The sequence below is a fragment of the Cariama cristata genome, unplaced genomic scaffold (assembly GCF_000690535.1).
Source record: "Cariama cristata isolate BGI_N322 unplaced genomic scaffold, ASM69053v1 scaffold41464, whole genome shotgun sequence".
Taxonomy (NCBI): Eukaryota; Metazoa; Chordata; class Aves; order Cariamiformes; family Cariamidae; genus Cariama; species Cariama cristata.
In genome coordinates, this window is record NW_009615463.1 from 18,736 (window position 1) to 33,049 (window position 14,314).

At 39.9% G+C, this 14,314-nt stretch overlaps 2 protein-coding genes across 2 annotated transcripts in view; one reads left to right on the top strand and one right to left on the bottom strand.

Moving 5' to 3' along the window:
* PER3 (period circadian clock 3) overlaps window positions 1-1,659 on the top strand; it is an 18,986-nt gene extending 17,327 nt beyond the window's left edge. The window contains exon 20 of the mRNA XM_009699795.1: window positions 1,462-1,659. Coding sequence (XP_009698097.1) covers window positions 1,462-1,563 — 102 coding nt within the window. The 3' untranslated portion in view covers window positions 1,564-1,659. The remainder of the gene's footprint in view (window positions 1-1,461) is intronic.
* Window positions 1,660-9,010: 7,351 nt separating this feature from the next.
* UTS2 (urotensin 2) lies at window positions 9,011-13,114 on the bottom strand. The gene is made up of 4 exons (XM_009699796.1): window positions 12,990-13,114; window positions 10,559-10,669; window positions 9,917-9,960; window positions 9,011-9,294 (listed from the first exon to the last, which is right to left on the bottom strand). Exons 1-4 carry the CDS (start codon window positions 13,093-13,095, stop codon window positions 9,178-9,180), a joined length of 378 nt encoding a protein of 125 aa, XP_009698098.1. The 5' UTR covers window positions 13,096-13,114; the 3' UTR covers window positions 9,011-9,177.
* Between the last annotated feature and the right edge of the window lie 1,200 nt (window positions 13,115-14,314).

Below are 14,314 nucleotides of genomic sequence, written 5' to 3' on the forward strand. Positions count from 1 at the left end.
ATACCGGTCTTTCCATTGTATTTTTTTTGCAAGATACGCAAATTCTGTGTAGGAAGCACCTGTAGCAAAGTTCGTTCAGTCACACTGTTGGCTGGATGGGAATAGTGTCACACTGTCACATGAGAGTCCATATCTAGTGATGTTTTTTCTGTTAGTGTTTGGTCTTTGGCTCTTTTTCTTACAAAGTTGATTGTTGCTATGACTGAATAGCCTGTAACGCTGGGACGTTAGTGAAGATTAGAGGAAGTGTGTTCAGCAAGCTGAAAAATGCTCATAATCACAGAGGACGTTCAGGCACATGGTAAGAAACACAAAAGTAGCTGGCCTTTGTAGATGGATTAATTCTTTAAGAATTCTGGTATCCTATGCCTGATTATTTTATCTGGTGTAACTCAGGCACTCTGATAAACTACTTCTGATTTATATTAGTATGTGTTAGAGAAGTTCCTAATCAGTTTAAGTGCTCCCAGGTGCTATGGAGAATAAAAGAGCAAGGCAGAACTGGTCCCACAAAGATCTAGGGCTCCAATGATGAGTTGTACAGAAAATTTTGAGGCATGGTGGGCTGCATTCAAGTACTCATGCAGCAGAAAAATCTCATGTCTGTTATAGCACTGCATGTTCTGTGTGCTAGGATTTTCAAATGCTTCATTCTGAGCTGTGGTATTTATTCTTAGAGCAGAAAAACTGAGAAATCTATGTCCTTGGCTCTGGAACAAGACCAGAAAGTTAGTCTTTGTTTACCTAATACCTTGTTGATAAAAATTTTGTGTGTCCTATTGTGGTTACAACCATGTGTTTGATTCAGAGAGCAAAATGACGTCCACTGATCTTGCAGAAAATTCTACAGAATGTTTACATCTCAAATACGATGAGATGTTTTGGTATACAAATATAAATGTTTGATATCTAAGGTGCTAAAACTGTTCCTAAGCAGTCGGTCATGTTTCCAATATAGATTGTCCTTTTGTGAATGCAAGCAGGCTTCTGACAGTAGAAAGAAGTGCAGGATTTCTATTTTAATACTTTATTTCAATATTGTAGCCTTTCTCAAGAACAAGAAAAATCTGGTCTGTCAATACACTCAGACGTTTTAGCCTTTTTTTGTTGGTCGGTATTGTTGCTGTTCAGTCTGCAGTCCAAATTCTTAATGAGCAGCTTGCTTATAAAGCTGAAAGATAAGGCTTTCAAATTCAAGGAAGTCGCATGCCTTTTTATCTCAAAGCTAAAACTGTGTGTTCCAATGACCAAAAAATTCATTTCTGAGACAAGATAAGTCAGAGGTGCAAGAACCTGCTTCTGAAAATAAGATATCTGTGTAATCTCTGCTTTTAGAGAGATTTCAACCCATTGGTGAGAGGTTTCAAGAGATTGCAATATATGATGCTATCAGGATTTGACTCTGAAATATACTCATAAAAAGGAGAATTTAAATTACTATATTCTTGTTCCTTTCCAAAGGGCTGTGTTACATGTGACATCAGGGGACCGAGTTGTGAGGCTGCAATGGCTGATGACAATATGGAAAACAAGGGAAAATCGCCTCCGCTCCTGCAACGCTGAAGACATCAGCACTTGTGTCAGTAAAACTGCTCGGTGTAACTCCCATTCTCTGTTCCTCTGGCTTTGCTGCATACTAGCGGTGAATCTATCTGCCTATCTCTTCCTAACATGAGCGGTCACATATGTGAAACTTAATCTTCCTCCATTACCCCTCCACTCCTGGCATGACTTTGAAGACAATCTTTCTTTTCGCTGGGAGGCTGTTTCCCTTCCTGAACTCACAGACTTGACGCAGAATGGGTTATGTTTCTAACTTTTGCTCAATGATGAGCAAAATACAAAGGTTTTTTTGGTTTTGGGTTTTGTTTGTCTGAACTTGGCAAGTAAGAGGATGAAAAGATGCAGTGGGTAAGAACCTGCAGTGATGAGCCTAGAAGTTCAGAGCATGTTTACTCTCCAGGTACGGTAGATGTGTTGAAACCAGCATTGAAACCAAGCTACAACAGAATGCTCTTCATTTTTGTTTGTTCAATACTTAAAGGTCTAAACTGAAGATCCTAATACTCTGAGGCTCTAAAATCACTGTAGCTGGTTTGGGAATCCAAAAGGCTTTTTAATGAGCAACTGAAAACTGGCCAAGTTGTTCTGCATCAAAATGCCTTTCGCCAGCTTGTGCCCATCAAAGAAACAAACTTGAAGTGAAAAGAAGCAAGGCTATTCCCTATGTTTTTTGTGATGAGTCTTTTGGAACGAAGTTGTTTTATAGCTTTTGCTTTTAAAGCCGTGTTTCTCAAGATAAGGGTTTAAAATTAATTGATGGTAACTGGTTTGCAAATCTGCTAGAGATTAAATTATAAATGGCAATCAAAAAAACCCAGAAGTAACAATTTGGGAGTTATTTCCTTATATAGGATCTGCTTTTTAATAAAAGACACATGGAAAACCTTCTCTATCAAGGCACTATAGCCTAGTTATCAATTCAAGTACCTACATGCGATCTTTCATCTTATGTTGCTAGCACTCTGGAAGGTGGATTTGTATCTTTGGGGTTTTTTGTTGTTGTATTAGAGTAGTTAGAAGAGTTGAATCCAGACATAGCAAATGGGAAATTCTAAGCCATTTCCCTGTTTTGCTTTTGTTGTGGTGATGCCAAAAACAAGAAGAGATTGAGCTTCATTTCCTCTGCTTTCTTGAAAAGTCACATGTTGTGGAGCCAAACTTGAACATCAAACTACATATTTATTGTTTCTTATCATTGTTGACTTCCTGTACAAGTTTTAACCTCTTTCTTTATAACGGAGTCTCTGGCTGCTGAAATCCATGGACGAAAAATGAGTTTGTGCATACTGTGAGTTTAGTGTTCAGAAAGTGGTAACCACTTTCTCTTTCAGTATGTAAAAGGACTTGTTCTCATCTTAATACTTCTAGCTTAAAGCTGAATGTCTCCAAGTGCTCTTCAGACAGGACACGCTTCACTAAAACCTAGCAAATTTTGTCTGATTTCCTCTTTGTTTATCAAAAGCTGGATGTAATCAGATTTTCCTTGTGGTGTTATTAATCACCTTAGCCTTCTCAGCAAAGAGTTTTGGAATGTAACAGGTTATTGACCCTTTTGTTCTGTGTAACTCTTCTTTTTCTGTTATGTGAAGGATTTTCACTTTTCCAGTTTCATTTGCTAGTAAGCTTCAAGTTGTTGAGCAAGTTAAAAATACTGTGAATCCTGCAGATCATTGAAGGAAAACTGTATTTATCTAAAGGTTTTTGTTACTTTTAAAAATGTAATCAGTGACAATCTTTGTCATTAAAGCTTATTTCAAGGAAAGTTATTTTTACAGAATTTTAAGTTTTCAAGGCTAATTTGACTCAGGCAGTGTTCGTTTGATTTATTTATTTATTTATTGTTTTTTACAGTATGCTTGCCTGCTCTGTTTATAGCTACTGTTTTCTATTTATTCTTAAGCTGCATTGCTTTATTTGTCTTTCAGTTTTTACAGCTTGAACTTGTTTTTTCTTGTGTTGTAAATCAGTAGAGGTCCACACATCCTCAGTACTTTTTGTGTTCGAACTTTAAATGCTAATTAAGATAAAAGACTTTGATAGGTGTTTGCATATAGCAAGCTAAGTACTCAAGTAGGAAGATGTGGGCAATACTTTATACCTTTCCTAGTCTTTTTCTAGCACTTTTGAAATACGGTATTCTGCTTTACAACCACACTGCCTAAAATATTTGTTCTAAAACATGTAACAAGATGCTTTGTATGTAGATTCTTTTCTTAATTGGGAAGCTTCTTTACTAACTTAACTGTCAAGTTAGACTGATGCACTAGAATCCATTCTAGTTAGCTGTGCTTAAATTAAAATGACTACTCTAATTCATTTTGAGACTTAGTGAAATAGATTAATATGAATATGCCAGGTAAGGATGGCTGTCTCCTTCAAAATAGTCTAAAAGCCAGAAGGAAAGTTTAGATAATCAACTCTTTTGCTGTACATCATTTCCACTGTTTATTTCCTGAGTATGAAAATGAGATGGTTTGCGATGTCTTAGCAGGTGTACGTGTCATCTATTTTATAAAACAATAGGACTTAGTTTAGGAGAATGGTAATATGTACCTAACACTCGAATAATGCTTTTCATCCATAGGTCTGGAAACATGTCAAAAAGATGACTGTCATTATCCCAGTTCTATAAAAAGAGGCAGAGACACAAAGGACTTGCACAGATGCATACCCCCAGTTCATACCAAATCCAGGAGTATAATTTGGGGATCTTCACTCACTGTATCCTGTGCTGTCTTTGCTACAAGTGGTCAAGATTCTGACCTGTATGTAGAAACTTGATCATATTAAATGTGTTTCTTGTTTGGAGATGTTAGCCGTTCTTCTACCACCTACTACTATGAATCCGTACCCAGTAGGATCATATAGCAACAGAAATCCTTGACAGTTGTAGTGCTGTGAACACCATACTCTCTGACTGTATATAATGAAGATGCATATGGCTAGGAATTTGAATTCAAAGTTTGTAATCCTGGCTAAATCTTAGGTGCAAGATTCCTTGTCTGGGGCTGCACTAGTCCTGGGTTACAGAAGAAAATTATGGTATGGGAGAGGAATGTAAGAGGAATGAAGAGGTGAATCAGTGCCCTGTGTGACAATGAAACTAACTTATTTGCCCAAACACGCAGTCCTGTCTGCAAAACCAGGTTTAGGATAAAAAACAGTTTCCCAAGCTACTCTTTACCCCACTAGAACCACAATATCTTGCAATCAAATGCCTTATCAAGCCTTTTGGGAAGGACCTCATTTCCATTAGTTTTCAGGAACTGGTAGTTTTTACTTCAGCTTACATTAATCTTTCAGTCTTTGTAGTTTGCTGAAGTGGTCGAAGTGAGATCCAGTTCTGATCTGAAAGACCAATGGAGTAAATATTGCAGCCAGATTTGCACAGGCTGTTTGTGACCTTGTTTTGTGTGGCATAATTAAAATGTTGCAGATGGTTTAGAGCTGCTTGGAAGGTCACTTTTTTGGTGATCAAAGGGAAAGCACGCACGTACAGTAATGATGCCATTACTACCCCCTTGGTGGATTTTTACTGGCAATTTTTTTTTATTGTTTTCATAAATACAGAACTTATGTTTTTAAGAGATAAGCTGATGTGCAAATATTTTCATGGCATTGCTATGAACAGGAGGGACCCTAGTGTATTTTTACAGTGTGTGATAAATATTCACTGAATGAGTAATGTATTGGTAAGTTTATCTTTCAGCTGAATTGAGTTTTAAATCACAATTGGATGAGTTTTTACATCAGTTGATAGGAATATTTTATTGAAATAATACTCAGCTGTGGTTGAATTTACAGTTGTGATTTTAACTGTACACTTTAAAGGAGCTTCTGTTTTTATAAATAAAACTGGAAAATATGCTGCAAAGAACTGTTTCAAGTGTGTGTTTACTTTTGTTGTCGGTAATTTGTAGAAAATAGACTTTTAAGAAAATATTCATTAGATTTTTCTGATTGTGCGTAGATGTTGAGGTTGTGGGTACAGTGAAAATGGTCATGTAGTGGCCATTCATCCTGTTTTGTATGGGGGTTTGTGGGTTGTTTTAATCTCACTCTACCTTGCCTGCTTCAGGACATGTTGTTTCCTTTCTAATTACATCCCACAAAGAAGGGCAAGTGCCTTTTGAATGTAGAGGGTTATATTTGGATGTGTAAGCTGTTGGGGTTTGGCATGCAGGATTTAAAGCTTCTGTCTGTGCTGATTTTGTTTGTTAGAAAAGGCCAGTAATAAACACCCTGGGAGCACTTTGGCCCCGCTGTGCTAAAATTTGTGTTCTAGAGGAAGTACAAAGAAACAATTCATAAGTTTAATTCGCAGGCATGTCTCAGAACAGTAAAGTTCTTAACTAATTGCAGAGAAACACTTTGCTCATCTTTTCTCCTTTAAGGGACTTTAGAGAGAAGTGTGATTGGCAGTGCTTAAAGAAGCTTGCAGGAGAAAGGCAGAGTCACTGCAGGGACTACAAGGTACAGAACAAAAGATGCAGCATCATATTAAAACTGGAAAAGAAAGAAGTACTCTTAGACTAAGTGTGTAAATGAAGGTGCTTCTGGCAAGGTAAGTAGTGCAGTTCCCTGAAATGCAGGCATCTCAAATGTAAAAATTGATATATTTTGCTGATGGTTTATTAATTTTTAAAAGAGTCATTTGATCATTCTAAACATAATTACAAATGTGAGCCAAATTATCTAGGTATTTTTGGTCCAACAATGATGAGAAGTGAATGGGCTTGCGAAATTAAAAGTTGAAGGTGGTGCTATGTTTTTATTCAGAGATCTAGGCGATGCCAGTCCAGTTACAGTACTGGTTTGTCAATACCAGTCATCCTCCTGTCAGCTGTAGCTCTTGCTCGCAGTTAAAAACCTGTAGCTTTCACCTCTGTGTGGATGTCGAAGGTGAGATGAACAATGGACTTCTGTGGTTTTGGCAGATGATGAGAGATAAGTATTGGACTTGCGGTGCCTACTCACCCCAATCTCAAAAGTAACGGGGCTGTTGCTTTTCGTAGTAGGCTTGCTCCACAGTTGCATTAACTTTCAGGATATATATTACATACTGCCCCTGTGCAGCTCAAAGAAGTGTCTCTCTGCTTGGCTCCCGTTTGATGCTCATTTGCTGCCTGAAACCCTTACAGGCAGGCTCAGGCTGGCGTAGACGGGGTCTTGCAGCTCATTTCCCCAGCTACAGTTGCATCTTTCTCCCTGCTCCGAGAGCTCTGCCCTGGCCGATGGAAAGACGATCAGCTTGGCCTCCAGTGCTCTTTCTACAATCTCTCTAGTTTTCTGTGACAGCTCCAGCCTTCTTGTCTCTGGTCTGCGGGAGGGAGGAAAAGCTCGGAGCTGAAAGCTGGCAGGAGCTACAGGTTGGAGCGGGATGGAGGAGAAGTGGAGTTTGCCCTTCTGCATTGCAGACTGGCTGGGCTCTCTGCTCTTGGGCCCTGGAACTGAGTTGGTCTGGCATCTGCCACGAAGGTTTCCTTCAGGAAGGAGGCACTTGGGTGTGCAACAGGGTCTCGAACGGTCGTCTTTTTGAGAACTACCGATCATGTCCAAAGATACAGTCTGACCTCCTTCCTGGCCGTGGCAAGGACTGTGAATGACTGGAGGTTTCAGTCTGCTGAAATGCTGCTAGATTAGAATTAGCTGAATTCCCCCCCAGCTCCCACTGCTTTGCTCTGGCCTAGCTTGAACACAGTAAATCGTTTGAATATTGCTGCTTTAGATGCCATAACTGCTACCAAGTATTTTTGCAATATTGAAAGCCGAAACAGTTTGAGGGTTTATAGCTTAATTACCTCGTCTTGACTCCATCCTCATCACCTGACAGCTCTCTTAATTCCTTTATTCTCTTATGTAGATGGCTAGTGAACTTTTTAATACTTGTTTTGTTGATTATGATTCATTGTGGTTTTATTTATTGTCCCTTATGTTTGCAACTTTTGAAGCGGGATTGAATAGATTAATTTCTGCTGCCCCCCACCCCCCCTCCCCGCCCCCGGCTTTGTAGGCTCTACACCTTTCCCTGTCTATGAAATAAATCTATCTTACATGGTTGTTCGTTTAGATAAATTTGAAGTCTTTTCTTACAGGTTTTTATTGACTGATGAGGTGGCAGGAAAGAAGTAATTTCCAGACAGGCACTGATTTGCTCCTTTGTGTAAGAGAAGGATGAATGTCCAGAAGATTTCAAATAGCTGCACAGTGCATCCAGCTGCTCTGCATTTGTAAGGACATTTTTCTTTGTTGTAGCTGACTTCATCTGTCTTACAATTTATGTGAAGTGAACAAGCTGTATCAAGTCTGTAGGCCTTGTTTAAACAGCACAGTCGGAGATTTATGTTGTATATTATTGAGATCAATGTAGCATGTGTATCACTGTTAGGTGAAGTTTACTTCAAGCTTTCTGTGAGCCTTGATTAGCGCAAGATTTATGCAAAGTATGTATTGAACAAGGTAGGGCTTCACAGCTTGGAATGTTTGCAGGTATCATCAAGACTGCCATGACCCAGAGACAATTCCTGGCTCTTTAGCTCTGTTCATTGCAGATACTATCAGGGAGTACCTGGGATTGAGAAGGTATGCTGGTACTCAGACTAGAACCCTTTCGCAGCTGCTCTTTTGTCTTCTCCATCATTTACTTCAGATGCCAAGATATACAACATTATAAAAACCGTGTGGTGGCTCAGGGGGACAAATGTCACTGCCCTTGAGTGCCCAAGTGGGAGGTGGCTTGCCCTAGTAACACTGGGGATCTATGACCATACGTCACCTTCCCACATCTGTGTGTGCAGCCACCTAAGTGCAGGTCACAGCCCTAGAATCTCTGAAGTCATGTCATCCCTGTCTGCCTCCACTGACTCTCTGCAATCTGGATGTAAAGCCTTGACATTGACAACCATGATGTTACCTTCCATGCTGTGCTTGATGATAATCAGACACAATTCTTAAAGCCTGTGCTATGCACAAGTAACAGTGTTGTCAGGGGCAGCTGAGGACTAGGCAAGGTGCTGCAAAGAAATAGTTTTGTGGGTCTTTCTTTACAAGTGACCAAGAGAAACAGTTCTCTCTCACCAGTGGTAGTGGGAGCAGGTGCTCGATCCTGACATGTTCTTGTTGGTTTTGTGGTGCCTTGGGGATGGCAGGAGGGAACTGGGCACTGTTAGGCTGCCATCCCTCACCAGCTTAGCATCCTCAGGGAATGCAGCAATGACCCTTTCTTCCTAGCACTCCAATCTACGTCAAGTGTCAAAGGAGAAAGTCCTCTTGCCTCTGGACTTAGACTAGTTGAGGCGTCACTCTTCTGGGAGGTTTCACGGGACCTCATGGGAATCTTGCTTCACCTGCCTGAGTTCTTTTCGTGTTGCATGTTTATCTCTTTGTCCCATTACTTTATTCCTGTTGTGCTGAACTCTAAGAAAATACTACACTGCTCACAGCATAATTGCAAAACATCAAGAATTTATTAATTTCCAAGTAGCGTAGAGTCTAAAGTTATGAGCTGTCTTCATGTTTCTTCATTCTCATTTTAAATCAAGCAAATCTATATACATGTTTTCAGACATCTGTATAAATTATGCAACCAAAGTCAGGGAGAGTTTCTTCTCCTGTTTACACACAGTATTTCCAGAAGCACTCGGAAAGATTCCCACGTTTCTTGTACTGTTTCCTGTCCTTGGTCAAGAAGCGGCCCAGCAAAGCAATTCGAGGATGGTTTCCGTAGAAAGTCTGAAGTCAAAGAGCATTAGAGAGGTTACTGTTGGATGGTAAATGTTCGCAGCAGGAAAGTACCCTCTTCACTGCCCCAGTTGATTACCCAGTCCTGTATTGTGACTATGGGAAGGAGAGGCAGCTGCCCAGCACACCCTCTGATTTAGATGATGCACTAAAACTAGTCCCTGTCTTCTGCCTTTAGATTTAATTCAGCAGACAAATGAACAGGAATGATGTTCTCCATTTACCTAATGGTTCATAACAAATCTGATAATCCTGTGTAGCCTATGTTGGTGGGGGGGTGGGGAAATGACATGCAGCTAATACTGGTTAATGTACTGACCTGGCCTGGCCAAGCTGGAAATTGGCCTTTGTTTAGAAAGCTGTTTTTCTGGGGGGGTTAGAAGGAAATGCTTTGGATTATTTGCTCTCTTTTTCTTTTTTCCTCCCCCCTCTGCCCTTCTTATCTAACTGCTAAGTGATTCCAGCTTCAGGAACACTGTGCCATCCTTTAGTCTATACTGTTTATGAAGTCTGTGGATCTTAAATGATGTCTCAGTAACAATTCCCTGTAGTTTAAAATGTGCAGTCTTGTTTCAGTGTTTCTTGTTTCAGTGACAGCTGGTCATTCACTTACCTCTTTGGTGTTTTCCCTTGGGTTGTAGCTGCTGGGGCTAAGACCTGGTAGAGGGAAGACGTAATGAAACGTTTTAAGATTTAGATATGGTGAACCTACCCAAGTCATTCTACTGTACCATAATGCTGTAGCCGGCAGAAGTCCCAAACTGGAATGTTCAGAGGACCAGACAGAAAACCCTCTTGCTGCAGCATGGCCAGTTCTTGTGGCACACAGCACCAGCAGGATCTGGGCCTCTGCAGATGCAAGCTCTACTGTGTCCTCTTCAGCAGCATCTGCTGCCCCACAAACCATCTAGTGCTATTGATTCTGCACTTTCTGCAAGCACTGATGTTTTTTAAGAGACACTGCTACTCTGTTTTGTCTGCTAGCTCCTTCTAGGCCAGTCTTTGCCTTGCCCCAGTTTTGCCGTATGGAGATTTTGCCAAACTAACCTGGAGACTTTTCCAGCTAGTATTGAGCTGCAAGCACAGCTGCTCAGCAGGTTTCCCTAAGGTCTCAGTTAACTAAATGACAGCTGTCTGTTGCCTCCACATAATGTCGTATTTCAGTAAATACCAAGGAGCGGGGGTACAATATCTGGGGAAGCTGGACATGCAAACCATGGGCAGTTTTCCATAAATTGCTGTGGTAAATCCTCACCTGCTTTGTTATCTTCAGTCAGTGTGCCCAAGAGCTCTGGCAGAAACTGAAGCAGGGAAGGGCTTCCTAGGCTGCCCAGCCGCTCCAGATTTGATCTCGAATCTTCATCAGCTGCAAATGAGGATGACAGAAACAGGCATACGGTAAGAGTCTTTTGCTTTGAATCCCTGTTTCCATCTAGCTTGGATGATTTCTGATCAGGTCTGTTGGCCCACCCTCTGTTGATGATTATCATGAAATCACTGATCATCCATCCTCATTTAATGACTATAATAAGGGATAGTTGTCGTTTTGGTTTTTTTTTCCTTCTAAAGCTTTGAGAAAAGATACCCTCCTGATGTTAATCTCTGATTCTCATTTCTCCGGCAGATCTTTCTTTAAGAAAGTTTTTTGACCAACAGCAGCCCCTCCTGTCGCTTGGGGAACTCACAACCTAATCCTTCCTGTACCCAGCTGTAGACAAGCCAGACTTGGATATAATGGTTTGTGGGGGGGGGTTTTTTTGGTCCATTTCTTTATCAGCTGGTTCCTATGCTGGAGCTTCTCTATGAATAAAGATAAAACTTCCTATTCAAGGCCTATTAACCTGCTCAGTTTCCCAACTATTAAATGCAATAAAATGAGGGGAAGGGCAGGAATAAATGTAGGAAATCTTAAAACATATTTTGGCAACTATGCTTCTCAGGGCATTTCAAACATCTCTTTCGTTTAATGTGCATAGCAGTACAGATATTACTACTTTTTCTGAAACAACAGATTGCGGATACCTGATTAAATTAATTTGTATGTGCATAGAGAGTCTAGAATTTAGAATTCTCTAACTAGCCTGTGCCCTAAGGCAGGAGACCTTAGTGGTGTTATACTTGAGGTAAATAAGGCTTTTATAATCAGAGCAGTAAATTTAATCTTTGCTAATATACAGCAGACATTTAAAACTGTGGGTAATGAAAGGGTGCCTTTATCAAACTCTAGTTGTGTAGATGAATATAATTTTGTAGTTGCATTTTTAGATGACACTATGGAGTTCTAGTTGCTCTTACCTGCGGGGATGGGTGAGACTGTATAGCTCCTCAATGGGGAATATATAAGAAAATAAGCTGCTGAAAATAATCCCCCAACATTACAAAGCTTGTACCAAGATCAAAAACTTGAAGACCTTGGACAACCACGTTGTTAGTTTTTCTGCTGTACAAAAGGACAATTGCAAAGGGCAGTGGGGATTTGAGTGTAAGACTGTGAATAAGAATACTGTAACTTCCCTTCTGCTATGTGGAGACAATTCGTATCTCTAGCTTTGTGTTATTTTTTTAATTCAGAGCAGTGTTAGCAGGTAGATTTGCTTTGAGATTTAAAAAAAAAAAAACAAAAAACCAAAACCAAAAAAAACCAAACAAACCACAAAACAACCCTCTTTAATACGGAGTTCTGCTTCTATCTTACCCAGCCTAGAGACTCTTTATATTAGCACAGAAGATTTAATAAGCCTAATGGATATCTTCAAACAAATGCAGTAATTGTTAGAGCCAGCTTGTTCACCCTATGATGTGATAGATGTTATCCATACTGAGTCACAGTTGCCTGTAAATGCCAGTTAAATAGTGGAAGGCTTGAGAAGACGCTGGCTTACTGAGTCCAAGATTTTCAAAGCAAACTAGGGACTACTGGTACCTATAAACCAGCACAACAGCTGTTGTACCTGCAAAGCAGGTAAGAACAGCCACTTTTTAATAGTCAGCTTTAATGCAATAACTTTGGGTTTTATTTGCCTGTTCTTTCAGAAATCAATTCAGAAACTCTTCCAGCACAGGTCGGATCTGATGACAGTAACTTTCCAGACTCTATTGTGCATTTTTACTGAGCCATTTCAGTCTTGACTTATAGTATAATTTCAAACTTTGATGGCTTTTTCAAGCAAAGATTTATTCTTTTACTGGACTGAATGGAACCTGTATTAGTGCAAAGAAATAGCATGCTCAACACATTGCTATTTTTGTAGCGGAAGATAGACTTCTCTGTTCTTGATCTGATTGCAGTGGGTTCCCCCCTTTGTAAATACAACTTCAGTTAAACATAGCTCATTTTGAAGTGTAGCAAGAGAGACCGTACAGCCAAGTTTCTCTAAATAACCCAATGCCTACTAACGCTGCTTCAAAGGCAGACGCTGTATATGCCAGCTCCCATTCCATGCTGGAAGGCTCAGGTACCTTTGCCTCCTGGATCTCGAAGCAGCAAGAAGAAATACCTAGGGCACCCAACCTTCCCATTTTACAAGACTAGCACCTACTGATGATGTCACTTGCGCTGCCGGTGTTCTGAAGAAAATACAAGTGATCAGCATAGATAAAGGCCCCTCAGAAAGCATACTTGCTTCTCTTCTCATTTTACTGCTCCAACCCCTGCTTTATCACCATTAAAATCAAAAGACTCTTACCTGAGAGTTGATAAGACATCTCGCTGGCGTTGATGATGGGGAGAGACGAGAGAGGACAGGAGAAGCTGATAATAATGAGACAGCAGAATACCAGCTTATGCATCATTGCTGTGTTGAATGTATTTCGTCTTTCTCTACCACTGTAACTCGGAACTCCTGTCTGACTGTTGCCTCTGCTCCCAGTTTCACCCGTTATATAGCCACTCATGACCTCATAAATATCATCATGTTCTTGCCCCCCCTTCAAAAAAAAAAAAAAAATCCAATTAATTTATTGCCCATTGATTCTAAATGGAAACCACTTTGCATTGATGTAATTTTTCAAGGTAACAGTTCATAGACAATAAATTTACTGTCTTATAGCTTGGTGTACAAAATGGATATTATATCAAACCAAGCACAGTAAAGTTTATAAATCTGGCTTTAAAAAAAAGAGTAACTTCCAGTTATAAATCATGAGTTAACAAAAGGGTCAGACGTTGGTTGAAATGACACCAGGGCAATAAGACAGCTGATTTATGAGCCTTAGCAGGCTTGACGCAAAGCATCTGATATGAAATGTACTTTTTTTTTCCCCTTTGTGAGATGGATGGATGTGTTGTGTTGTATTTGGGGTTCCTGTGCCAGAAAAAGTAAAAGAGAAGGGGAGTTAAAACAGCTAGTTAATTTACAAAGAGAATGTATGGGGAGTTTAATTTTTTTTTTCCTTGTAGTATTTCACATCTATTTATTTGAGAAGACCTCATCCAATATTGCCCTAGAGAATTGTCTTGGCAGAAAAGGTACACCTTCCATCTGGAGATTTGCTTGGTACATATAAACTCCTTTGGTTGATATTAAACACAGGACCCTCACTAGACTGGGAGACCCTTTTCCATTTCACTTATCAAAAAAAGCTGGAACTAACTACTTAATTCTGTGTGTGCTAGCTAGGTTTTCTCCCTGTTTGCCTTTTGCTTTTGTTTAATGCTAACACGTTAGTTGCCATTTGCAGCCTCATAACTTTAGTCTTTATTTCCCTCCATCTGACATATTTTGTCTTCTCTACTTACAATTTCATTTTTCATATCAAAGAGCAAGGGCTAGCTGTATTGGTCCCTCACCTTCGTTGGCTATGAAGCGTCATATCCAACGGTATAGAGCTTTGAAAATAAAAAAACAGTAAGTTAATGACAATTTTCTTTCCTTTAGGTGGTGAGATTATGCCTGTTCAGGTTCGTAATAAATTGAGGTTCAGTAATTTTCTGTCCTGCCTCTCTAATCAAATGTTCACGCCTTCAAATGCTCTTCAAAATACTGTGAAATCCAACTAATGTTCATAAAGT

Bases quoted from the DNA above. Each gene is read 5' to 3' on its own strand.
- UTS2 (XM_009699796.1), bottom strand. From the start codon at position 13,095: ATGATGCATAAGCTGGTATTCTGCTGTCTCATTATTATCAGCTTCTCC. The intron at 10,670-12,989 runs GTAAGAGTCTTT...CCTCATTTGCAG, and splicing joins GATGTCTTATCAACTCTCAG to CTGATGAAGATTCGAGATCA. The intron at 9,961-10,558 runs GTGAGGATTTAC...TCCCTCTACCAG, and splicing joins GACTGAAGATAACAAAGCAG to GTCTTAGCCCCAGCAGCTAC.